The 25795-nt window shown below is 53.2% G+C and overlaps 2 protein-coding genes across 2 annotated transcripts in view; one reads left to right on the top strand and one right to left on the bottom strand.

The window, feature by feature from the left end:
• The window catches only part of LOC138767100 (protein PBDC1-like), a 97985-nt gene that overhangs the window by 61429 nt on the left and 10761 nt on the right, over positions 1-25795 (bottom strand). The window lies entirely within an intron of this gene.
• FHIP2B (FHF complex subunit HOOK interacting protein 2B) overlaps positions 1755-25795 on the top strand; it is a 28649-nt gene continuing 4608 nt past the window's right edge. The window contains exons 1-10 of the mRNA XM_069944350.1: positions 1755-1945; positions 17067-17145; positions 18861-19069; positions 20015-20119; positions 20884-21006; positions 21734-21853; positions 23381-23583; positions 23675-23786; positions 23864-23940; positions 25368-25557. Of these exons, the coding sequence (XP_069800451.1) occupies positions 1901-1945; positions 17067-17145; positions 18861-19069; positions 20015-20119; positions 20884-21006; positions 21734-21853; positions 23381-23583; positions 23675-23786; positions 23864-23940; positions 25368-25557 (1263 nt within the window). The 5' untranslated portion in view covers positions 1755-1900. The remainder of the gene's footprint in view (positions 1946-17066; positions 17146-18860; positions 19070-20014; positions 20120-20883; positions 21007-21733; positions 21854-23380; positions 23584-23674; positions 23787-23863; positions 23941-25367; positions 25558-25795) is intronic.

A 25795-nucleotide genomic window follows, 5' to 3' on the forward strand; every position in this document is an offset into this window, starting at 1 on the left:
GTGCGATGATGTGAACAGTGGAGGAAACATTGCTCTCCTTGCTGGTGTGATGATGTGGAGGTAACACTGCCCCCTGCTGGTGCAATGATGTGAAGGACACACTGCTCTCCCTGCTGGTGTGATGATGTGGAGGACACACTACTTTCCCTGCTGGTGTGATGATGTGGAGGGAACACTGCCCCCTGCTGGTGCCATGATGTGGAGGACACACTGCTCTCCCTGCTGGTGCAATGATGGGGAGGACACACTGCTCTCCCTGCTGGTGCAATGATGTGGAGGACACACTGCTCTCCCTGCTAGTGCAATGATGGGGAGGACACACTGCCCCCTGCTGGTGTGATGATGTGGAGGACACACTTTATGGAACCTGTATCCTCCATGCCCATTATAGAGATGAGCGAACCTCCAGCATGCTCGAGTCGATCCGAAACCGAACTTTTGGCATTTGATTAGCGGTGGCTGCTGAAGTTGGATAAAGCCCTAAGGCTATGTGGAAAACATGGATATAGTCATTGGCTGTATCCATGTTTTCCAGACAACTTTAGAGCTTTATCCAAGTTCAGCAGCCCCAGCTAATCAAATAACGAACGTTCGGGTTCGGATCGACTCGAACCCGAACCCGGTTTGCTCATCTCTAATGCCCAACCATATCTTTTCTTGGAATCCATGGTCCTACTGAACTACCATAAATTCTACCATAGTCCAGGATGGTACCACTGGACTAAGGGTCTAAGGAGTCTAAGGGTACTATTCCACCGGCCGAGGAGGGCCCGATCAACGATGTAAACGAGCAGCGATCTGCTAGATTGCCGCTCGTTTACTGATCCTATTCCACGGGCCGATGATCATTGAGCGAGGGATGCAGGGACATCGTTACCGGGTCCTGCGCGCTCTATCTTCAGAATGGCCGGTCAGCTGACAGGCCACACTCAGCCAATCACAGGCCGCGGCGGTTCCGGCCTGTGATTGGCTGAGCGCTCCGTCAGCTGACCGGCTATTCTGAAGATAGAGCGCGCGGGACCCGGGGATGAAGACAGCGCGGAGAAGAAGCCTGGACAGGTAATGTATGATGCCCCAAATGGGGCCAATTCTCGTTACTGTGGAATAGGGCCCTAAGTGTCACATGGCAAAAAGCAACACAATAATAAGCACAGGCTGCATTTCTGCAAGTGGGTGGTCCTACTCCGTGATTGACAGTTACCTGTATTTGTTTATGTATGCATTGTAAGAGCTGTCAATCATTGAGCAGCACCACCCACTTGACCGGGCAGCATAAATAGATACCAAGGCCAGTAGGACAGTTATGAAAATGATCTATTGCCCATGGCAACCAATTACGGCGCTGTGCAGGATATAATATGTAGACCACCTATGATTGGTTGCTAGTAGGAACGAAGGCATTTTTAATAACTTCCTGCACAGCAACCAATCACAGCACAGCTTTCATTTTGTATTTTGCTATTGAAAAAAGGGAAAGCTCGGCTGTGATTGGTTGCCATGGACAACAGCTAGCAGCCATAGCTCCAATCACTGCGCAGCTTTCATTTCTGAAGAACAGAATATAAAATATAACCAGCGCTGTAATTGGTTAACCAGTCCCATTAATCTGCCCCATTGTGTTAGTGGAGATACCCTTGATAATAGAAGGAGATACAGTCTTCCTCAGCGGGGAGCGCTTATCTTGTGTACAGTACAGGCGCCATGGTGGCCCGGGCGGGTCAGCTGCCTGCAGTGGGCGGGGCGGGAGAGGGAGGGACGGGGAACTATTCAGGAAATATCGGTGACCGAACTAGGCCCGACCGGGAGCGATGATACCATGGTCCCCCGTACTGAGGCCTAACCGCGGACTATGGCCGGGGCCGCTCACTGCCGGTGAAGGAGACGAGTGAGGAGCGGGACCATGTGGGGCCGCCTCGGAGCCCTGCTGCAGCAGGTGGTGGAGACGGTGAGTGGCCGGTCAGTACAGCCGGGACCGGGAGCCTCTACTACGTCACTCCCGGTGCCGTCCGGTAAACACGACGTCATGTGACGTCACCGGAGGCAGCGCACATAGCTCCGCTGCGTGTCACCTGTACGAGCTCTGCTACGTGTCACCTGTACCCGGCGCTCCCCGAGCTGTCAGCAGGCAGCATAGTGTTACTGCGGGCAGCATGCCGGAGGCTGTAGTGTTACCGCGGGCAGCATAGTGTTACTGCGGGCAGCATGCCGGAGGCTGTAGTGTTACCGCGGGCAGCATAGTGTTACGGCGGGCAGCATAGTGTTACTGCGGGCAGCATATTGTTACTGCGGGCAGCATGCCGGAGGCTGTAGTGTTACCGCGGGCAGCATAGTGTTACTGCGGGCAGCATGCCGGGGGCTGTAGTGTTACCGCGGGCAGCATAGTGTTACTGCGGGCAGCATGCCGGAGGCTGTAGTGTTACCGCGGGCAGCATAGTGTTACCGCGGGCAGCATAGTGTTACTGCGGGCAGCATGCCGGGGGCTGTAGAGTTACCGCGGGCAGCATAGTGTTACCGCGGGCAGCATAGTGTTACCGCGGACAGCATAGTGTTACCGCGGGCAGCATAGTGTTACTGCGGGCAGCATGCCGGGGGCTGTAGTGTTACCGCGGGCAGCATAGTGTTACTGCGGGCAGCATGCCGGAGGCTGTAGTGTTACCGCGGGCAGCATAGTGTTACCGCGGGCAGCATAGTGTTACTGCGGGCAGCATGCCGGGGGCTGTAGAGTTACCGCGGGCAGCATAGTGTTACTGCGGGCAGCATGCCGGGGGCTGTAGTGTTACCGCGGGCAGCATAGTGTTACTGCGGGCAGCATGCCGGAGGCTGTAGTGTTACCGCGGGCAGCATAGTGTTACCGCGGGCAGCATAGTGTTACTGCGGGCAGCATGCCGGGGGCTGTAGAGTTACCGCGGGCAGCATAGTGTTACCGCGGACAGCATAGTGTTACCGCGGGCAGCATAGTGTTACTGCGGGCAGCATGCCGGAGGCTGTAGTGTTACCGCGGGCAGCATAGTGTTACTGCGGGCAGCATGCCGGAGGCTGTAGTGTTACCGCGGGCAGCATAGTGTTACTGCGGGCAGCATGCCGGGGGCTGTAGAGTTACCGCGGGCAGCATAGTGTTACCGCGGGCAGCATAGTGTTACTGCGGGCAGCATGCCGGAGGCTGTAGTGTTACCGCGGGCAGCATAGTGTTACTGCGGGCAGCATGCCGGGGGCTGTAGTGTTACTGCGGGCAGCATAGTGTTACTGCGGGCAGCATAGTGTTACTGCGGGCAGCATGCCGGGGGCTGTAGTGTTACCGCGGGCAGCATAGTGTTACTGCGGGCAGCATGCCGGAGGCTGTAGTGTTACCGCGGGCAGCATAGTGTTACTGCGGGCTGCATAGTGTTACTGCGGGCAGCATGCCGGGGGCTGTAGTGTTACCGCGGGCAGCATAGTGTTACTGCGGGCAGCATGCCGGAGGCTGTAGTGTTACCGCGGGCAGCATAGTGTTACCGCGGGCAGCATAGTGTTACCGCGGGCAGCATAGTGTTACTGCGGGCTGCATAGTGTTACTGCGGGCAGCATGCCGGGGGCTGTAGTGTTACCGCGGGCAGCATAGTGTTACTGCGGGCAGCATGCCGGAGGCTGTAGTGTTACCGCGGGCAGCATAGTGTTACTGCGGGCAGCATGCCGGGGGCTGTAGAGTTACCGCGGGCAGCATAGTGTTACCGCGGGCAGCATAGTGTTACCGCGGGCAGCATAGTGTTACTGCGGGCAGCATGCCGGAGGCTGTAGTGTTACCGCGGGCAGCATAGTGTTACTGCGGGCAGCATGCCGGGGGCTGTAGAGTTACCGCGGGCAGCATAGTGTTACTGCGGGCAGTATAGTGTTACTGCGGGCAGCATGCCGGGGGCTGTAGTGTTACCGCGGGCAGCATAGTGTTACTGCGGGCAGCATGCCGGAGGCTGTAGTGTTACCGCGGGCAGCATAGTGTTACCGCGGGCTGCATAGTGTTACTGCGGGCAGCATGCCGGGGGCTGTAGTGTTACCGCGGGCAGCATAGTGTTACTGCGGGCAGCATGCCGGAGGCTGTAGTGTTACCGCGGGCAGCATAGTGTTACCGCGGGCAGCATAGTGTTACTGCGGGCAGCATGCCGGGGGCTGTAGTGTTACCACGGGCAGCATAGTGTTACGGCGGGCAGCATAGTGTTACTGCGGGCAGCATGCCGGAGGCTGCAGTGTTACCGCGGGCAGCATAGTGTTACCGCGGGCAGCATAGTGTTACTGCGGGCAGCATGCCGGGGGCTGTAGTGTTACCGCGGGCAGCATAGTGTTACCGCGGGCAGCATAGTGTTACTGCGGGCAGCATGCCGGGGGCTGTAGTGTTACCGCGGGCAGCATAGTGTTACTGCGGGCAGCATGCCGGGGGCTGTAGTGTTACTGCGGGCAGCATAGTGTTACAGCAGGCAGCATGCCGGGGGCTGTAGTGTTACTGCGGGCAGCATAGTGTTACTGCGGGCAGCATGCCGGGGGCTGTAGTGTAACTGCGGGCAGCATAGTGTTACTGCGGGCAGCATGCCGTGGGCTGTAGTGTTACTGTGGGCAGCATAGTGCTACTGCGGGCAGCATGCCGGGGGCTGTAGTGTTACTGCGGGCAGCATAGTGTTACTGCGGGCAGCATGCCGGGGGCTGTAGTGTTACTGCGGGCAGCATAGTTTCAGCAGGCGGCATAGTGTTACTGCGGGCAGCATGCGGGGGCTGTAGTGCTACTGCGGGCAGCATAGTGCTACTGCGGGCAGCATAGTGCTACTGCGGGCAGCATAGTGCTACTGTGGGCAGCATGCTGGGGGCTGTAGTGTTACAGCAGGCAGCATAGTGTTACTGCGGGCTGCATAGTGTTACTGCGGGCAGCATGCCGGAGGCTGTAGTGTTACTGCGGGCAGCATAGTGTCAGCAGGCAGCATAGTGTAACTGCGGGCAGCATGCCGGGGGCTGTAGTGTTACTGAGGGCAGCATGCCGGGGGCTGTAGTGTTACTGCGGGCAGCATAGTGTTACTGCGGGCAGCATAGTGTTACTGCGGGCTGCATAGTGTTACTGCGGGCAGCATGCCAGGGGCTGTAGTGTTACTGCGGGCAGCATAGTGTTACTGCGGGCAGCATGCCGGAGGCTGTAGTGTTACCGCGGGCAGCATAGTGTTACTGCGGGCAGCATGCCGGGGGCTGTAGTGTTACCGCGGGCAGCATAGTGTTACTGCGGGCAGCATGCCGGGGGCTGTAGTGTTACTGCGGGCAGCATAGTGTTACAGCAGGCAGCATGCCGGGGGCTGTAGTGTTACTGCAGGCAGCATAGTGTTAATGCGGGCAGCATAGTGTTACTGCGGGCAGCATGCCGGGGGCTGTAGTGTTACTGCGGGCAGCATAGTGTTACTGCGGGCAGCATAGTGTTACTGCGGGCAGCATAGTGCTACTGCAGGCAGCATAGTGCTACTGCGGGCAGCATGCTGGGGGCTGTAGTGTTACAGCAGGCAGCATAGTGTTACTGCGGGCTGCATAGTGTTACTGCGGGCAGCATGCCGGAGGCTGTAGTCTTACTGCGGGCAGCATAGTGTCAGCAGGCAGCATAGTGTAACTGCGGGCAGCATGCCAGGGGCTGTAGTGTTACTGCGGGTAGCATAGTGTTACTGCGGGCAGCATAGTGTTACTGCGGGCTGCATAGTGTTATTGCGGGCAGCATGCCAGGGGCTGTAGTGTTACTGCGGGCAGCATAGTGTTACTGCGGGCAGCATGCCGGAGGCTGTAGTTTTACCGCGGGCAGCATAGTGTTACTGCGGGCAGCATGCCGGGGGCTGTAGTGTTACCGCGGGCAGCATAGTGTTACTGCGGGCAGCATGCCGGGGGCTGTAGTGTTACCGCGGGCAGCATGCCGGGGGCTGTAGTGTTACTGCGGGCAGCATAGTGTTACAGCAGGCAGCATGCCGGGGGCTGTAGTGTTACTGCGGGCAGCATAGTGTTACTGCGGGCAGCATAGTGTTACTGCGGGCAGCATGCCGGGGGCTGTAGTGTTACTGCGGGCAGCATATTGTTACTGCGGGCAGCATGCCGGGGGCTTTAGTGTTACTGCGGGCAGCATAGTGTTACTGCGGGCTGCATAGTGTTACTGCGGGCAGCATGCCGGGGGCTGTAGTGTTGCTGCGGGCAGCATAGTGTTGCTGCGGGCAGCATAGTGTTACTGCGGGCAGCATAGTGCTACTGCGGGCAGCATGCCGGGGGCTGTAGTGTTACTGCGGGCAGCATAGTGTCAGCAGGGAGCATAGTGTAACTGCGGGCAGCATGCCGGGGGCTGTAGTGTTACTGCGGGCAGCATAGTGTTACTGCGGGCAGCATGCCGGGGGCTGTAGTGTTACTGCGGGCAGCATAGTGTCAGCAGGCAGCATAGTGTTACTGCAAGCAGCATGCCGGGGCTGTAGTGTTACAGCAGGCAGCATAGTGTTACTGCGGGCAGCATGCTGGGGGCAGCATAGTGCTACTGTGGGCAGCATAGTGCTACTGCGGGCAGCATGCTGAGGGCTGTAGTGTTACTGCGGGCTGCATAGTGTTACTGCGGGCAGCATGCCAGAGGCTGTAGTGTTACTGCGGGCAGCATAGTGTCAGCAGGCAGCATAGTGTAACTGCGGGCAGCATGCCGGGGGCTGTAGTGTTACTGCGGGCAGCATAGTGTTACTGCTGGCAGCATAGTGTTACTGCGGGCTGCATAGGGTTACTGCGGGCAGCATGCCAGGGGCTGTAGTGTTACCGGGGGCAGCATAGTGTTACAGCAGGCAGCATAGTGTTACTGCGGGCTGCATAGTGTTACTGCGGGCAGCATGCGGGGGCTGTAGTGTTACTGCGGGCAGCATAGTGTTACTGCGGGCAGCATAGTGTTACTGCGGGCAGCATAGTGTTACTGCGGGCAGCATAGCGTTACTGCGGGCAGCATAGTGTTACTGCGGGCAGCATAGTGTTACTGCGGGCAGCATAGTGTTACTGCGGGCAGCATAGTGTTACTGCGGGCAGCATAGTGTTACTGCGGGCAGCTTAGTGTTACTGCGGGCAGCATAGTGCTACTGCGGGCAGCATGCCGGGGGCTGTAGAGTTACTGCGGGCAGCATAGTGTTACTGCGGGCAGCATAGTGTTACTGCGGGCAGCATGCCAGGGGCTGTAGTTTTACTGCGGGCAGCATAGTGTTACCGCGGGCAGCATAGTGTTACCGGGGGCAGCATAGTGTTACAGCAGGCAGCATAGTGTTACTGCGGGCTGCATAGTGTTACTGCGGGCAGCATGCCGGGGGCTGTAGTGTTACTGCGGGCAGCATAGTGTTACTGCGGGCAGCATAGTGCTACTGCGGGCAGCATGCCGGGGGCTGTAGTGTTACTGCGGGCAGCATAGTGTCAGCAGGCAGCATAGTGTAACTGCGGGCAGCATGCCGGGGGCTGTAGTGTTACTGCGGGCAGCATAGTGTTACTGCCGGCAGCCTTCCGGGGGCTGTAGTGCTACTGCGGGCAGCATAGTGCTACTGCGGGCAGCATAGTGTTACTTCGGGCAGCATAGTGTTACAGCGGGCAGCATAGTGTTACTGCGGGCAGCATAGTGTTACTGCGGGCAGCATAGTGTTACTTCGGGCAGCATAGTGTTACTGCAGGCAGCATAGTATTACTGCGGGCTGCATAGTGCTACTGCGGGCAGCATGCTGGGGGCTGTAGTGTTACAGCAGGCAGCATAGTGTTACTGCGGGCTGCATAGTGTCAGCAGGCAGCATAGTGTAACTGCGGGCAGCATGCCGGGGGCTGTAGTGTTACTGCGGGCAGCATAGTGTCAGCAGGCAGCATAGTGTAACTGCGGGCAGCATGCCGGGGGCTGTAGTGTTACTGCGGGCAGCATGCCGGGGGCTGTAGTGTTACTGCGGGCAGCATAGTGTTACTGCGGGCAGCATAGTGTTACTGCGGGCAGCATAGTGTTACTGCGGGCAGCATAGCGTTACTGCGGGCAGCATAGCGTTACTGCGGGCAGCATAGTGTTACTGCTGGCAGCATAGTGTTACTGCGGGCTGCATAGTGTTACTGCGGGCAGCATGCCGGGGGCTGTAGTGTTACTGCGGGCAGCATAGTGTCAGCAGGCAGCATAGTGTTACGGTAGTGTCTAAATCCCATACCGCAAAGGGACCTCACTGGGTGCGCGCACACAGCTCCCAGGCAAGCCCCGCCCCGGCCGGATTTCATTGGCTGCTCCACTCAGGGCTTCCTATCAGTTAAAATCAGACCCTGCCGGACCCCCGACCCTAATCCGAGCGTTTAGGGTTAGGGTTGGTGGTCGGATTAGGGTTACGTCCCACTGATTCTCATGTCTAACCCTCCCCACAGCCCCAACCCTAACCCTCCTGATTAGCACCAACCCCGAGGGTTAGGGTTGCTGTGTGGGAAGGGGATAGTTAGATGATTTTAGTAACCCTAATCCGACCCCCAACCCTAACCCTAATACTAAACGCTCGGATTAGGGTCAGGGGTCCGGCAGGGTCTGATTTTAACTGATAGGAAGCCCGGAGTGGAGCAGCCAATGAAATCCGGCTGGGGCGGGGCTTGTCTGGGAGCTGTGTGCGCGCACCCAGTGAGGTCCCTTTGCAGTATGGGATTTAGTCACTACCATAGTGTTACTGCGGGCAGCATGGTGTTACTGCGGGCAGCATAGTGTCAGCAGGCAGCATGGTGTTACTGCGGGCAGCGCGCCGGGGGCTGTAGTGTTACTGCGGGCAGCATAGTGTTACTGCGGGCAGCATGCCGGAGGCTGTAGTGTTACCGCGGGCAGCATAGTGTTACCGCGGGCTGCATAGTGTTACTGCGGGCAGCATGCCGGGGGCTGTAGTGTTACCGCGGGCAGCATAGTGTTACTGCGGGCAGCATGCCGGAGGCTGTAGTGTTACCGCGGGCAGCATAGTGTTACCGCGGGCAGCATAGTGTTACTGCGGGCAGCATGCCGGGGGCTGTAGTGTTACCGCGGGCAGCATAGTGTTACGGCGGGCAGCATAGTGTTACTGCGGGCAGCATGCCGGAGGCTGCAGTGTTACCGCGGGCAGCATAGTGTTACCGCGGGCAGCATAGTGTTACTGCGGGCAGCATGCCGGGGGCTGTAGTGTTACCGCGGGCAGCATAGTGTTACCGCGGGCAGCATAGTGTTACTGCGGGCAGCATGCCGGGGGCTGTAGTGTTACCGCGGGCAGCATAGTGTTACTGCGGGCAGCATGCCGGGGGCTGTAGTGTTACTGCGGGCAGCATAGTGTTACAGCAGGCAGCATGCCGGGGGCTGTAGTGTTACTGCGGGCAGCATAGTGTTACTGCGGGCAGCATGCCGGGGGCTGTAGTGTAACTGCGGGCAGCATAGTGTTACTGCGGGCAGCATGCCGTGGGCTGTAGTGTTACTGTGGGCAGCATAGTGCTACTGCGGGCAGCATGCCGGGGGCTGTAGTGTTACTGCGGGCAGCATAGTGTTACTGCGGGCAGCATGCCGGGGGCTGTAGTGTTACTGCGGGCAGCATAGTTTCAGCAGGCGGCATAGTGTTACTGCGGGCAGCAGGCGGGGGCTGTAGTGTTACTGCGGGCAGCATAGTGCTACTGCGGGCAGCATAGTGCTACTGCGGGCAGCATAGTGCTACTGCGGGCAGCATAGTGCTACTGCGGGCAGCATAGTGCTACTGTGGGCAGCATGCTGGGGGCTGTAGTGTTACAGCAGGCAGCATAGTGTTACTGCGGGCTGCATAGTGTTACTGCGGGCAGCATGCCGGAGGCTGTAGTGTTACTGCGGGCAGCATAGTGTCAGCAGGCAGCATAGTGTAACTGCGGGCAGCATGCCGGGGGCTGTAGTGTTACTGTGGGCAGCATGCCGGGGGCTGTAGTGTTACTGCGGGCAGCATAGTGTTACTGCGGGCTGCATAGTGTTACTGCGGGCAGCATGCCAGGGGCTGTAGTGTTACTGCGGGCAGCATAGTGTTACTGCGGGCAGCATGCCGGAGGCTGTAGTGTTACCGCGGGCAGCATAGTGTTACTGCGGGCAGCATGCCAGGGGCTGTAGTGTTACCGCGGGCAGCATAGTGTTACTGCGGGCAGCATGCCGGGGGCTGTAGTGTTACCGCGGGCAGCATGCCGGGGGCTGTAGTGTTACTGCGGGCAGCATAGTGTTACAGCAGGCAGCATGCCGGGGGCTGTAGTGTTAATGCGGGCAGCATAGTGTTAATGCGGGCAGCATAGTGTTACTGCGGGCAGCATGCCGGGGGCTGTAGTGTTACTGCGGGCAGCATAGTGTTACTGCGGGCAGCATAGTGCTACTGCAGGCAGCATAGTGCTACTGCGGGCAGCATGCTGGGGGCTGTAGTGTTACAGCAGGCAGCATAGTGTTACTGCGGGCTGCATAGTGTTACTGCGGGCAGCATGCCGGAGGCTGTAGTCTTACTGCGGGCAGCATAGTGTCAGCAGGCAGCATAGTGTAACTGCGGGCAGCATGCCGGGGGCTGTAGTGTTACTGCGGGTAGCATAGTGTTACTGCGGGCAGCATAGTGTTACTGCGGGCTGCATAGTGTTATTGCGGGCAGCATGCCAGGGGCTGTAGTGTTACTGCGGGCAGCATAGTGTTACTGCGGGCAGCATGCCGGAGGCTGTAGTGTTACCGCGGGCAGCATAGTGTTACTGCGGGCAGCATGCCGGGGGCTGTAGTGTTACCGCGGGCAGCATAGTGTTACTGCGGGCAGCATGCCGGGGGCTGTAGTGTTACTGCGGGCAGCATAGTGTTACAGCAGGCAGCATGCCGGGGGCTGTAGTGTTACTGCGGGCAGCATAGTGTTACTGCGGGCAGCATAGTGTTACTGCGGGCAGCATGCCGGGGGCTGTAGTGTTACTGCAGGCAGCATATTGTTACTGCGGGCAGCATGCCGGGGGCTTTAGTGTTACTGCGGGCAGCATAGTGTTACTGCGGGCTGCATAGTGTTACTGCGGGCAGCATGCCGGGGGCTGTAGTGTTGCTGCGGGCAGCATAGTGTTGCTGCGGGCAGCATAGTGTTGCTGCGGGCAGCATAGTGCTACTGCGGGCAGCATGCCGGGGGCTGTAGTGTTACTGCGGGCAGCATAGTGTCAGCAGGGAGCATAGTGTAACTGCGGGCAGCATGCCGGGGGCTGTAGTGTTACTGCGGGCAGCATAGTGTTACTGCGGGCAGCATGCCGGGGGCTGTAGTGTTACTGCGGGCAGCATAGTGTCAGCAGGCAGCATAGTGTTACTGCGGGCAGCATGCCGGGGCTGTAGTGTTACAGCAGGCAGCATAGTGTTACTGCGGGCAGCATGCTGGGGGCAGCATAGTGCTACTGCGGGCAGCATGCTGAGCGCTGTAGTGTTACTGCGGGCTGCATAGTGTTACTGCGGGCAGCATGCCAGAGGCTGTAGTGTTACTGCGGGCAGCATAGTGTCAGCAGGCAGCATAGTGTAACTGCGGGCAGCATGCCGGGGGCTGTAGTGTTACTGCGGGCAGCATAGTGTTACTGCGGGCAGCATAGTGTTACTGCGGGCAGCATAGTGTTACTGCGGGCTGCATAGTGTTACTGCGGGCAGCATGCCAGGGGCTGTAGTGTTACCGGGGGCAGCATAGTGTTACAGCAGGCAGCATAGTGTTACAGCAGGCAGCATAGTGTTACTGCGGGCTGCATAGTGTTACTGCGGGCAGCATGCGGGGGCTGTAGTGTTACTGCGGGCAGCATAGTGTTACTGCGGGCAGCATAGTGTTACTGCGGGCAGCATAGTGTTACTGCGGGCAGCATAGTGTTACTGCGGGCAGCATAGTGTTACTGCGGGCAGCATAGTGTTACTGCGGGCAGCATAGTGTTACTGCGGGCAGCATAGTGTTACTGCGGGCAGCATAGTGTTACTGCGGGCAGCTTAGTGTTACTGCGGGCAGCATAGTGCTACTGCGGGCAGCATAGTGCTACTGCGGGCAGCATGGCGGGGGCTGTAGAGTTACTGCGGGCAGCATAGTGTTACTGCGGGCAGCATAGTGTTACTGCGGGCAGCATGCCAGGGGCTGTAGTGTTACTGCGGGCAGCATAGTGTTACCGCGGGCAGCATAGTGTTACCGCGGGCAGCATAGTGTTACCGCGGGCAGCATAGTGTTACCGCGGGCAGCATAGTGTTACCGGGGGCAGCATAGTGTTACAGCAGGCAGCATAGTGTTACTGCGGGCTGCATAGTGTTACTGCGGGCAGCATGCCGGGGGCTGTAGTGTTACTGCGGGCAGCATAGTGTTACTGCGGGCAGCATAGTGCTACTGCGGGCAGCATGCCGGGGGCTGTAGTGTTACTGCGGGCAGCATAGTGTCAGCAGGCAGCATAGTGTAACTGCGGGCAGCATGCCGGGGGCTGTAGTGTTACTGCGGGCAGCATAGTGTTACTGCCGGCAGCCTTCCGTGGGCTGTAGTGCTACTGCGGGCAGCATAGTGTTACTTCGGGCAGCATAGTGTTACTGCGGGCAGCATAGTGTTACTGCGGGCAGCATAGTGTTACTGCGGGCAGCATAGTGTTACTGCGGGCAGCATAGTGTTACTGCGGGCAGCATAGTGTTACTTCGGGCAGCATAGTGTTACTGCAGGCAGCATAGTATTACTGCGGGCTGCATAGTGCTACTGCGGGCAGCATGCTGGGGGCTGTAGTGTTACAGCAGGCAGCATAGTGTTACTGCGGGCTGCATAGTGTCAGCAGGCAGCATAGTGTAACTGCGGGCAGCATGCCGGGGGCTGTAGTGTTACTGCGGGCAGCATAGTGTCAGCAGGCAGCATAGTGTAACTGCGGGCAGCATGCCGGGGGCTGTAGTGTTACTGCGGGCAGCATGCCGGGGGCTGTAGTGTTACTGCGGGCAGCATAGTGTTACTGCGGGCAGCATAGTGTTACTGCGGGCAGCATAGCGTTACTGCGGGCAGCATAGCGTTACTGCGGGCAGCATAGCGTTACTGCGGGTAGCATAGCGTTACTGCGGGCAGCATAGTGTTACTGCGGGCAGCATAGTGTTACTGCGGGCTGCATAGTGTTACTGCGGGCAGCATGCCGGGGGCTGTAGTGTTACTGCGGGCAGCATAGTGTCAGCAGGCAGCATAGTGTTACGGTAGTGTCTAAATCCCATACCGCAAAGGGACCTCACTGGGTGCGCGCACACAGCTCCCAGGCAAGCCCCGCCCCGGCCGGATTTCATTGGCTGCTCCACTCAGGGCTTCCTATCAGTTAAAATCAGACCCTGCCGGACCCCCGACCCTAATCCGAGCGTTTAGGGTTAGGGTTGGTGGTCGGATTAGGGTTACGTCCCACTGATTCTCATGTCTAACCCTCCCCACAGCCCCAACCCTAACCCTCCTGATTAGCACCAACCCCGAGGGTTAGGGTTGCTGTGTGGGAAGGGGATAGTTAGATGATTTTAGTAACCCTAATCCGACCCCCAACCCTAACCCTAATACTAAACGCTCGGATTAGGGTCAGGGGTCCGGCAGGGTCTGATTTTAACTGATAGGAAGCCCGGAGTGGAGCAGCCAATGAAATCCGGCTGGGGCGGGGCTTGTCTGGGAGCTGTGTGCGCGCACCCAGTGAGGTCCCTTTGCAGTATGGGATTTAGTCACTACCATAGTGTTACTGCGGGCAGCATGGTGTTACTGCGGGCAGCATAGTGTCAGCAGGCAGCATGGTGTTACTGCGGGCAGCGCGCCGGGGGCTGTAGTGTTACTGCGGGCAGCATAGTGTTACTGCGGGCAGCATGCCGGGGGCTGTAGAGCTACTGCGGGCAGCATAGTGTTACTGCGGGCGGCATAGTGTTACTGCGGGCGGCATAGTGTTACTGCGGGCGGCATAGTGTTACTGCGGGCAGCATAGTGTTACTGCGGGCAGCATGCCGGGGGCTGTAGTGTTACTGCGGGCAGCATAGTGTTACTGCGGGCAGCATGCCGGGGGCTGTAGAGCTACTGCGGGCAGCATAGTGTTACTGCGGGCAGCATGCCGGGGGCTGTAGAGCTACTGCGGGCAGCATAGTGTTAATGCGGGCAGCATGCCGGGGGCTGTAGTGTTACTGCGGGCTGCATAGTATCAGCAGGCAGCATAGTGTTACTGCGGGCTGCCTAGTGTTACTGCGGCCAGCATGCCGGGGGCTGTAGGGTTACTGCGGGCAGCATAGTATCAGCAGGCAGCATAGTGTTACTGCGGGCTGCATAGTGTTACTGCGGGCAGCATGCCGGGGGCTGTAGTGTGACTGCGGGCAGCATAGTGTTACTGCGGGCAGCATGCCGGGGTCTGTAGTGTTACTGCGGGCTGCATAGTGTTACTGCGGGCAGCATGCCGGGGGCTGTAGTGTTACTGCGGGCAGCATAGTGTCAGCAGGCAGCATAGTGTTACTGCGGGCAGCATGCTGGGGGCTATAGTGTTACTGCGGGCAGCATGCCGGGGGCAGTAGTGTTACTGCGGGCAGCATAGTGTCAGCAGGCAGCATAGCGTTACTGCGGGCAGCATGCCGGGGGCTGTAGTGTTACTGCGGGCAGCATAGTGTTACTGCGGGCAGCATGCCGGGGCTGTAGTGTTACTGCGGGCAGCATAGTGTTACTGCGGGCAGCATGCCGGGGGCTGTAGTGTTTCTGCGGGCAGCATGCCGGGGGCTGTAGTGTTACTGCGGGCAGCATAGTGTTACTGCGGGCAGCATGCCGGGGGCTGTAGCGTTACTGCGGGCAGCATGCCGGGGGCTGTAGTGTTACTGCGGGCAGCATAGTGTTACTGCGGGCAGCATGCCGGGGGCTTTAGTGTTACTGCGGGCAGCATAGTGTTACTGCGGGCAGCATGCCGGGGGCTGTAGTGTTACTGCGGGCAGCATAGTGTTATTGCGGGCAGCATGCCGGGGGCTGTAGTGTTACTGTGGGCAGCATAGTGTTACTGCGGGCAGCATGCCGGGGGCTGTAGTGTTACTGCGGGCAGCATGCCAGGGGCTGTAGTGTTACTGCGGGCAGCATGCCGGGGGCTGTAGTGTTACTGCGGGCAGCATGCCAGGGGCTGTAGTGTTTCTGCGGGCAGCATGCCGGGGGCTGTAGTGTTACTGCGGGCAGCATAGTGTTACTGCGGCCAGCATGCCGAGAGCTGTAGTGTTACTGCGGGCAGCATGTCGGGGGCTGTAGTGTTACTGCGGGCAGCATGCCAGGGGCTGTAGTGTTACTGCGGGCAGCATGCCGGGGGCTGTAGTGTTACTGCGGGCAGCATGGCTGGGGGCTGTAGTGTAGAGTGTGTCCATGTATGTGATGGGCTGTGATATATGTGATATATATACATACACTAACAGTACAGGTACTCCAATACTCAGTGACAGCCAAAGAGGGGGCCATGATATATACAATACAAGTGCAGGTACCCCCATACCGCCTGCCAGAGAGGGGGCTATCATAAATTTAGTACAGGTACCCTGATACTGCCAGCCAAAGAGGGGGCCATTATGTCACTTCTTTCGGTGGAATGCGGAATCAGACGCCCAATAGAATGGTGTCTATGGAGCCAGCGGAAAGGCGCGCGTCCGTGAGCACGTACAGCCGGCGGAATTCCACGGAGTTTATCCGCGAGAATTCCCTAGTGTAAACCCGCCCTAACAGTACAGGTACCCCAATACTGCCATCCAGAGAGGAGGCCATCATATATACACTAACAGTTCAGGTACCCCAATACTGCCAGTCAAAGAATGGACCATCATATATACACTAACAGTTCAGGTACCCCAATACTGCCTGGCAAAGAGTGGGCCATCATATATACACTAACTGTACAGGTCCCCCAATACTGCCAGCCAAAGAATGGACCATCATATATACACTAACAGTACAGGTCCCCCAATACTGCCAGCCAGAGAGGAGGCCATCATATATACACTAACAGTACAGGTACCCCAATACTGCCAGCCAGAGAGGAGGCCATCATATATACACTAACAGTACAGGTACCCCAATACTGCCAGCCAGAGAGGAGGCCATCATATATACACTAACAGTTCAGGGACCCCAATACTGCCAGCCAGAGAGGAGGCCATCATATATACACTAACAGTACAGGTACCCCAATACCGCCAGCCAGAGAGGAGGCCATCATATATACACTAACAGTACAGGTACCCCAATACTGCCAGCCAGAGAGGAGGCCATCATATATACTCTAACAGTACAGGTACCCCAATACTGCCAGCCAGAGAGGAGGCCATCATATATACACTAACAGTACAGGTACCCCAATACTGCCAGCCAGAGAGGAGGCCATCATATATACACTAACAGTTCAGGGACCCCAATACTGCCAGCCAGAGAGGAGGCCATCATATATACACTAACAGTTCAGATACCCCAATACTGCCTGGCAAAGAGTGGACCATCATATATAGAATACCAGTACAGGTACCCCAATACTGCCAGCCAAAGAGGGGGCCATGATCTATACACTAACAGTACAGGTCCCCCGATACTCAGTGCCAGCTACAATATGTACCCCCATATACAGATCCCAGACCTGCCCCCCAATACTAACCAGACCGCCTGTATACACATCATTTTGCATACAAACCCACTGTGTTTACAGACCCTTTTTTACAGTGTTTACCGAAACTTATGTATACAGTCTCCATACAAGACCCCACCCCCACTATATCAGAACCTCCAGAACCTTGTTATAGACTCCAGACTGAGCCCTCTTTTCTACAGACCCCAGACCAGAACCCTCCTGTATACAGACTGAAGCCCCCTTTGTATACACTCTGGAGAGTATATCCAGTCCTATACCACAAGGGCAGCCAGAATGCCCTGTACTGTATCACTATTACCATTAGATACCCCAGTACAGCCGCTGTGTCTCCAACACGTATGAATTTTCAGCACACAGAAGAACTCGCCCGCAAGTAGAGAGCACACGCATACATGAGCCTAGGTTCAGGCCAGCAACCTTTACCCCTAACGTTTACAGAGCTCAGGCCTAATGTTTAGCTACTCACCTCTCCGTTCCTGCTCTTACTTTTGACATTTGTATTCCTCCAGCGTGAACCATCTCAGGACCTGCTGCAGTCCTTTATACAGCACTGGAAAGGGGTGACCCAGTACTACCTGGAGACAACTGGTAAGCCAGCTTCCATCCTAATACAACAGGGGTGAGGAACCTTGGCTCTCCAGCTGTTGCAGAACTACAACTCCCATCATGCCTGGGCAGCCAAAGCTTTAGCTGTCCGGGCATGATGTGAGTTGTAGTTTTGCAACAGCTGGAGGGCCAAGGTTCCCTACCCCTGCTAATAGAATCACTGTTCTTAAAGGGATTGTTCCAGTCTCTGATCATCGGGTACCCATTATACATGATAGGGATACATCCACTAATGTGATATACCTCATGGCACCTGTAATAACAGCAGTCAGGACGCCAGTGTGTCAAGTATGTTTTATGGCACAGCGTCCAGTCTAAATTGAAGTATTATTTTCATAAAAAAAAAAAAAGTTGTGACATCATAAAGACATAGCAAAAGTTTTATTCAGTCACGGTCTGGGTGCTGAGACCTACATGGATTACTAGAACCAGCCGGGAGAAGAGCTCAGCTAAGCACTTCTTTCCCTATATCTCCAACATATTGTATAAAAACCCTGTTACGTGTAGTGAGGAGAGAAGTGCTAAGCTGAGCGCTTCTCCTGCCTGGTTCTAGTAATCGTAGGTATCTCAGTGCCCAGACGTTTTTTTTAATACATGAGAGTAAAGGCCCTATTCCACCAACAGATCTGACGACAGATTATCTGCCAAAGATTTGAAGCCAAACCCAGGAACAGACTATAAACAGACAACAGGTCATAAAGGAAAGACTGGATTTCTCCTCTTTTCAAATCCACTCCTGGGTTTGGCTTCAAATCTTTGGCAGATAATCTGTCGTCAGATCTGTTGGTGGAATAGGGCCTTAAAGGGAACCAATCACACACAAATTGGCCATAAAGATAAGGAAACGTGCTGGTACATCAGCCAGCACGCTTCCTAACCATCCCTCCGTCCCATGAACATTCAGCCCGCAAAGTTAGTTTAATAGTGTCCCGCGCTGTATGCAAATTACCATGTAAGTAGTCAAGGTGGGCGGGCGGCTGGTCAAGTAGTCCCGGTGGGCGGGGGCTTCGTCATGTAGTCACAGGCTCCTGGGCCGCCTCCGGTGCTGTAATCACGCCCCTCCGGGCGTGTTGTAAAGCGGCTCCTGGTGACGTCACTCGGGGGAGCCGGCATTGCACGTCGGCCACGCCGACGTCTTTACTAAGCTGCGCATGCGCAGTGCAGCCTGAGAAGACGCTGCTGTACTGCGCTTGCGCGGCGTAGTATAGCAGCGGCTTCACCCACTGTACTGCGCACGCGCAGCTTAGTAAAGACGTCGGCGTGGCCGACGTGCAATGCCGGCCCCCCGAGTGACGTCACCAGGAGCCGCTTTACAACACGCCCGGAGGGGCGTGATTACAGCACCGGAGGCGGCCCAGGAGCCTGTGACTACATGACGAAGCCCCCGCCCACCGGGACTACTTGACCAGCCGCCCGCCCACCTTGACTACTTACATGGTAATTTGCATACAGCGCGGGACACTATTAAACTAACTTTGCGGGCTGAATGTTCATGGGACGGAGGGGACAGGGGGATGGTTAGGAAGCGTGCTGGCTGATGTACCAGCACGTTTCCTTATCTTTATGGCCAATTTGTGTGTGATTGGTTCCCTTTAACACTTTAACTGTGCAAATAACAATTGGCCTGTACCCACAACTCAGTCATCTCTGAGATCATTGCTGTTCTGTGGGATATATCACTTTGTCTTTCTCTGCAGATGAGTCCTGCCCGGCACGTAAGACAGACATACCATGGCGGCTCCGTCAGCTTCTGGACATCCTTGTGTATGAGGAAAATGAATCTGGGACCGGAGAAAGCCCAGAGGAGGGAAATAGCAGCGGACCTGTTGACAATACAGGACCCTGCATGGAGTATCTACTACAGCACAAGATACTGGAAACCCTCTGCACCCTGGCTAAAGCTGAGGTAGGAATACTAGATGAGAGAAGTACTGAGCCGAAGAATCTGTAGATGAAATACCATGGAATCACTGGAACTTTCGGTTATGTTCATATATGGTTGGTGATCTGGAGCCCCCCCCCATCCCACCCCACCCCACCCCACCCCATCCCACCCCATCCCACCCCATCCCATTGAAGTAAATGGAGCTTAATTGCAAACTGCACCTGAACTGGAGACAACAGCAGGGCCATGTAGTGGCCATGTTTTTGTAGCGCTGGATAACCCCTTTAAAGGGGTTATCCAGCGCTACAAAAACATGGCCACTTTTCCTCCTACTGTTGTCTCCAGTTTAGGTGCAGTTTGCAATTAAGCTCCATTTACTTCAATGGAACTGACTTTCAAAACCCCACCCAAACTGGAGGCAACAGTAGGGGGAAAGTGGCCATGTTTTTGTAGCGCTGGATTACCCCTTTAAGGGTACAAACCCACACACCGTATACGCAGCAGATTTGATGGTTTAGATTTGATGCTGTGTTCAGTTATTTAGATCTAATCTGCTGCATATTTGCTGCGTATCGCAGCAGTAAATACGCTGCGCATACGGTGTGTGGGTTTATACCCTAAAGGGGTTATCCAGCTCTACAAAACATGGCCACTTTTTTCCAGGGACAGCCCCACTCTTGTGTGCAGTTTGGGTGCAGGTGTTGCTGCTTAGTTCTATAAGTGAATGGAGCTTAAATGGGTTATCCAGCGCTACAAAAATATGGCCACTTTCTTCCAGAGACAGCCCCACTCTTGTCTCCAGTTCAGGTGTGGTTTGCAATTAAACTCCAAGGATAGGGTTGGATGTGGACCGTCATCTTATCATGTGATGCTTTTTTGCGACCATTAGCACTGTTTATTGTCTTTTAGTCTAATTCCTAACTTGTTTATCCTCACATTCTGTTTTTTTTTTTTTTTTACCCACAGTACCCCCCTGGGATGAGACAACAAGTTCTTGTGTTTTTCAGTCGCCTTCTGACCAAGGTGCAGCGCCCCCTGCTGCATTATATCAATGTGCACCGACCTGTGCAAGTAGGTTTCACTGGACTGTATCTTATCAACAAAAAAGTGAATGATGAGTTCCCTACAATAGGCCATGCAGGTCACCTATTATTTCATACACTATTTTTCAGTGCAGCATTTGCCGCTTCTCAGTGTTCAGTGCAATGGTGATATCTTCACTGTGAGTCATTGACACCATAGTCTGACCACTGATCAGGTTACACTTCATAAATATGGCACCCCTGGTCAAGTATGGGTGACCCCCTTGCCACCAAGAACGGCATTATTTGCTTTCTTTATACAGGTAAAGAGTTCAGACAGGTGCAATCAATACAGGTAATGACCGGAGAGTAGAGGGAGCTTCTTAAAGAAAAACTAATGGTGTGTTTACACAGAAAGATTTATTTGGCAGATTTTTAAAGCCAAAGCCAGGAACAGACTATAAGCATAGAACAGGTCATAAAGGAAAGACTGAGATTTCTCCTCTTTTTAAATCCATTCCTGGCTTTGGCTTCAATAATCACACCATAACAAGTCTGTGAGAACCAGGATGATTGCTGGTTGGTAGGTGATCAAATACGTCATGTAATAAAATGCTAATTAATTATTTAATAATCATAAAATGGGATTTTTTGGAGTGTTTTTTTTTTTTATAGATTCTGTCTCTCAGAGGTAAAGTGACCTACAATAAAAATTACACATCTCTCCATTCTTTATAGGTGGTTAAACTTATCAGCTGTGTAACAAATCCTTATTTTCCCCACTGTACATAACCATTGTCTCTCTGTTCACAGAAGCTGATCGCCCTGGGTGGGGACACTGTCGGGGTCACAGCACATAAGGAGGAGTTACAATTCCTGAGTTCTGTCTGCAGCAAAATAGAGATAGACCCGTCACTTCTCTGTCATGTCTTGGAGGTAACTACATGCCCAGATACACACCTAGTGTTTCCTGTCGAAGCCACATCTGTCCTTAATTCCTGTTTGTAGATGTAACTCCCTCTATTTGTAGATGGGTGCTATTCACACACACTCACACACACCTTTTATATTTATATTTTTATCTACTAATTTTAATGGTTCACACTGCATTTTTGCAGTCCGTTTATCATATCTGTTAAATGGTCGCTTTTAACGTACACAAAAAATGTGGTCAACCATATTTTTGTGTACGCTAAAAAACAAACACATCTGTTTTGATCCATGTGTTTTTTTATTTATATATTTATATTGGACAGCCCATTAAAATACTCCACTAGTGATCTGCATGATCCTGTCTTCCCTGCATGAGTACAAGAGGGAAATATGTCAATTAAACATTATCCCCTATGCTGGCAGAGTTGATGCCTTTGGCAGAGTTATGCCAATAGTCCACTCAATAATAATAATAATAATAATAATAATGCTTTTTTGTATAGCGCACACAGATTTCGCAGCACTTTACATAGTTTTGCCAATTATTGCTCCCTGTCCCCATTAGGGCTCACAATCTAAATTCACCTATCTGTATGTTTTGGGTGTGGGAGGAAACCCTCATTTACTTGTCAAGGACAGGAAGGTGTTAATCCTGCATATAGGACAGGTCTGCATTGATGATGACTGCAGTAGAGTGAATTAGTCTATGTTGCTTTTTCTTACATTACAGAGTGAGAATGTAAAGGCTTCCCTGTCTGCTGGAGGTGAGGAAGAAGTGGTGGTAGGATCTAACAAACAAAAACCTAAGCAGTCCCTGTTCAAAGCTTTGCTGAGACTGTGTCTGTGCCAGGTAAACATAAGCAAATGAATAAGAGCTGGGTATCGTGCCTCCACATCATAGCCGATAAAAGTCTTCATTGGCATCCACACAAATAACTTATTAAAAATTCCCTATACAGTGGTACCTTGGTTTAAGAGTAACTTGGATTGAGCGTTTTGCAAGAAGAGCTCACAGTTTTTCAAAATTGTAACTTGTTTTAAAGGGATTATCCAGCGCTACAAAAACATGGCCACTTTCCCCCTACTGTTGTCTCCAGTTTGGGTGGGGTTTTGAAACTCTGTTCCATTGAAGTAAATGGAGCTTAATTGCAAACCGCACCTGAACTGGAGACAACAGTAGGGGGAAAAGTGGCCATGTTTTTCTAGTACTGGATAACCCCTTTAAGAGCTCACTGTACTGGGTGGGAGGGGGAGTGGAGGAGGGGCATGGTCTGCATAGCGGGGTCTACAGCCCTGTACTCTGACCCAGGAAGTCTCCCTCACCTTCCAAATCATAGCAGATCCACTTCAGGCTGGGGCTTACATCAGAGGACAGGACTGTGGAGGTAATCTCTCCATATCTGTAACCCCTCTCTCCCCGGACAGAGAGCGCTGCATGTATGTGCCCACATCTGCCCTGCTTATTCCTTCATGCTCCCTGCAGTCTCTGTCAGTCCTTGTTTCCCATCCTCTCCATTCCTGTACAGTAACTTATAATATCACATATTCTGCTGTTTCTGAATGTTTGTTTCATTTCTTCTACATGTTATTCAGAATAAAAAAGTCATTATTTTTGGTGTGTGGAACCAATTGTCTGCAATTTATGATGATTTCTTATGGGACAATTTGCTTTAAGGGTAGCTTCACATGTAACGGATCTGCAGCGGATCTAACGCTGCGAAATCCACTGTGGACCCCTTGTCATTTATTTTGAATGATAAGACATACTTACAGCGGGATTGTCATCCCAGCCATGTAAATCCCGGCCCCATTAATCTACTGCTGCCAGAATGATACATTACCTGCTCCACGATCTGTCCACATCTGAGGTCCCACGCAGCCAATCAGTGACTGTGCCTCAGATACGGCCAGATCGTGGAGCAGGTAATGTATCATCCCGGCGGCAGCGGATTAATGTGAGTATGTCTTATCATTCAAAATGAATGACAAGGGGTCCGCTGCGGATCCATTACATGTGAAGCTACACTAAGAGTGATTTGGATTACAAGCACGGTCCCAAATTATTCTTGTACTCCAAGGCATTTCATTTTGTTCTGCGGTTCTAACCACCACAACCATCATGGTGCCTTATTGCTCAGTTACGCACTGTGATCTGTCCTGCTTTGGTTGGGTATTGAAGCCTGTAGTGGCAAACATAGGATTAACATTTTCATTGACAAGGCTACTCATACGTTTTGGTTAGTGTATACCTGAGCAATGTAAGCAACAAATAAGGGGACAGATATGATGAAGAGAACTAGTGTAATAGATCATGTCGGACATTTGGAAATCTGTATAATGCGAGGAGTTTACAATTAACCTGTCTCTCTTCTCGCAGTCACAGACAGGGCGGCTGGCAGTGCGTGCAAGGGAGGCACTCCTTGGCGTTCTGCGGGCAGCTCAGCAGGAGGGTACCGCACGTCTCATCGCACACAGTGATCTGAGTAAGCAAGTGGCACAACGCCTGTGTGACCTGCACCATGAGATTCCTCTGAGCACTCACCCATGTGACATTACAGCTGCGGATGGCACGGACTGGAGGTCAGGCACCACACTATATGATAAATCAAGGAGCTAGTGCATGCTGGTCACATTGTCCCATTTCACGACGATTATCACCTATTGTTTGCAGGACGGAGGTCAGTAGCGAGGAATACCATGCCATGCCACCTGAAATGTCAGCTGTACGGAGGTTTCTATGCTGGGTGGAATACTGTAATAGCCTCTTAAAGGAATCCCATGAGGTGAGGCATGTGTACCTGTGCAGCTTCCCATAATTCTTACTCTTTACTTAGTCTTAATTACTGCTGTTTATCCATAGGTGATCGCTGAGGCAATAGCAGATTGCATTGCAGAACATTACCTTACAGGGATTCTCCAAGAAGAACTTCTCCATGTGTTAGTATTTATATTTCCTCGTGTGTGTTTTCTTGATGTAAGGTCCATGCAGTAAAGGAAGGGTTAGATAAAAAGCTTGTCTGTTACTACTTTATGGTGGACTCCACTTTTGTGTTCCCTCATAGCTGTTCCAGTTACATTTCACCACATACACTAGTGGTGCCTGATGGACCCCATAGACTAAGGATCCTATTACACCGGACGATTATCGTGCAAAAAAATCGTTATATCATTCAAATTTAGACGATAATCGTTCTGTGTAATTGCAGGCAACGATCGAAAAATTGTTCGTATGTGGTCGATAGTGGATTTAGATCTGAACCTGAAATTATCGTTAATCGTTCGCTGTAATTCCACATTCGTTCGCTCAAGTTTCGAAATTGTTCACTAATCGTTCAGTGTAACTGCACATTGTTCATTGTTTTTCTGGGATCAGAAGGAATAATATCGCCCAATCGATCGTTTAACGATTTTGAAGCAACGATTTGGTTTATTAGATCACAACATAATGATCAGCATTTAGACTAATAAATCGTTAGAAAATTCGTAAGAAAAATCGTTATTGCGATTGTTTTTAAGATTGCTTAAGCCCATCTTTTACATAGGGTGAATCTTTAAAAGACTTTACATGAAGCGATCTGCAAATTTTTAGCGAGCAACGATTTGAAAACATGTTGAAAGATCAAAATTAATTATTTCTTGCTCGTCGCCTGATCGTTCACTGCGTTTACACGAAACGATTATTGCTCAAATACGATCATTATTGCGAAAATTCGAATGATAATCGTTCAGTGTAAATGCAGCATAAGCGATCACAATAACGATCGCAGTAACTATTGTAACTAACGACCATCGTTCTCTGTAATATGGTGAACAATTTCAGGTTAACATTAATCTCGTTTGCGATCGTTATTCGTTAAAAATCGCTCTACGGCTGCTAGATCTGCACTCGTATACTGGACCTATTAGACAGCCTGATAATCGTGCAGTAACGGTTGCATGGACATCATTAGCGATGTCCATGCAGCCCTTGCCCAAACACCTGATACCTTACCTCTCCCCACTCCCGGTCTTCTCTTCTGTGCTCTCCAGCTTCCCAGTCCCGGTGACAGCAGCCTCTCAGCCAATCGCAGGATGGGACCGCCGCAATATGCAGTTGGCACCTGACGATTTAGGTCCAAACCTAAACCAACGGTCAGCTGATGATCGTTTCATCGGCTGATCTTTGTTTCTATTACACGGAGCGATAATTGGCTGAATTGGCCGATTATCGCTTTGTGTAATAGGAGCCTTATAATGGGGTCTGCAGGATCCATTGTTTTCTGCTTCCTTTTGATGGCAAGGATATGTATGTATGTCCCGTCGTGTATGTGTTGGAGGCTCTGAATGGAGTGTGAACTGACTAACGTGTATTTTCCCTTCTCTAGATCAGAACTCCGTATCCTGCGAAGCACAGCTCTTCTTTCTGCAGCGCTCCAGCGCCTGAGCCCATCTCTGCTCACCCATAGACTTTTCAGTTTCCTGTTGGGGGTAGACCGAGGTCCAGAGAAGAGGAACGACAATGAGCCACAGCTTCGGACTCAGCTCATCCAGAGATGTAACCATTTGTCTGATGAGGTAACCACTACCATGCCAATATAGTAGAGTAATAACAAATCACATCTAATAGTAAATACATCTGCCTTTACTTACATGCACATACGGCTCTGTGCACACTACCATTGTGATGTGTTAATAGCTGGACCAGATCTATCATATAACAGTCGGGTTCCATTGTTCTTTCCATCAATCTGATAGGGGTAAATAAAGCTGAATGTTGTATTATTCCAAACCTGTCAGGACTGTGGATAGAGGT

This window comes from Dendropsophus ebraccatus, chromosome 1, assembly GCF_027789765.1.
Source record: "Dendropsophus ebraccatus isolate aDenEbr1 chromosome 1, aDenEbr1.pat, whole genome shotgun sequence".
Classification (NCBI taxonomy): domain Eukaryota; kingdom Metazoa; phylum Chordata; class Amphibia; order Anura; family Hylidae; genus Dendropsophus; species Dendropsophus ebraccatus.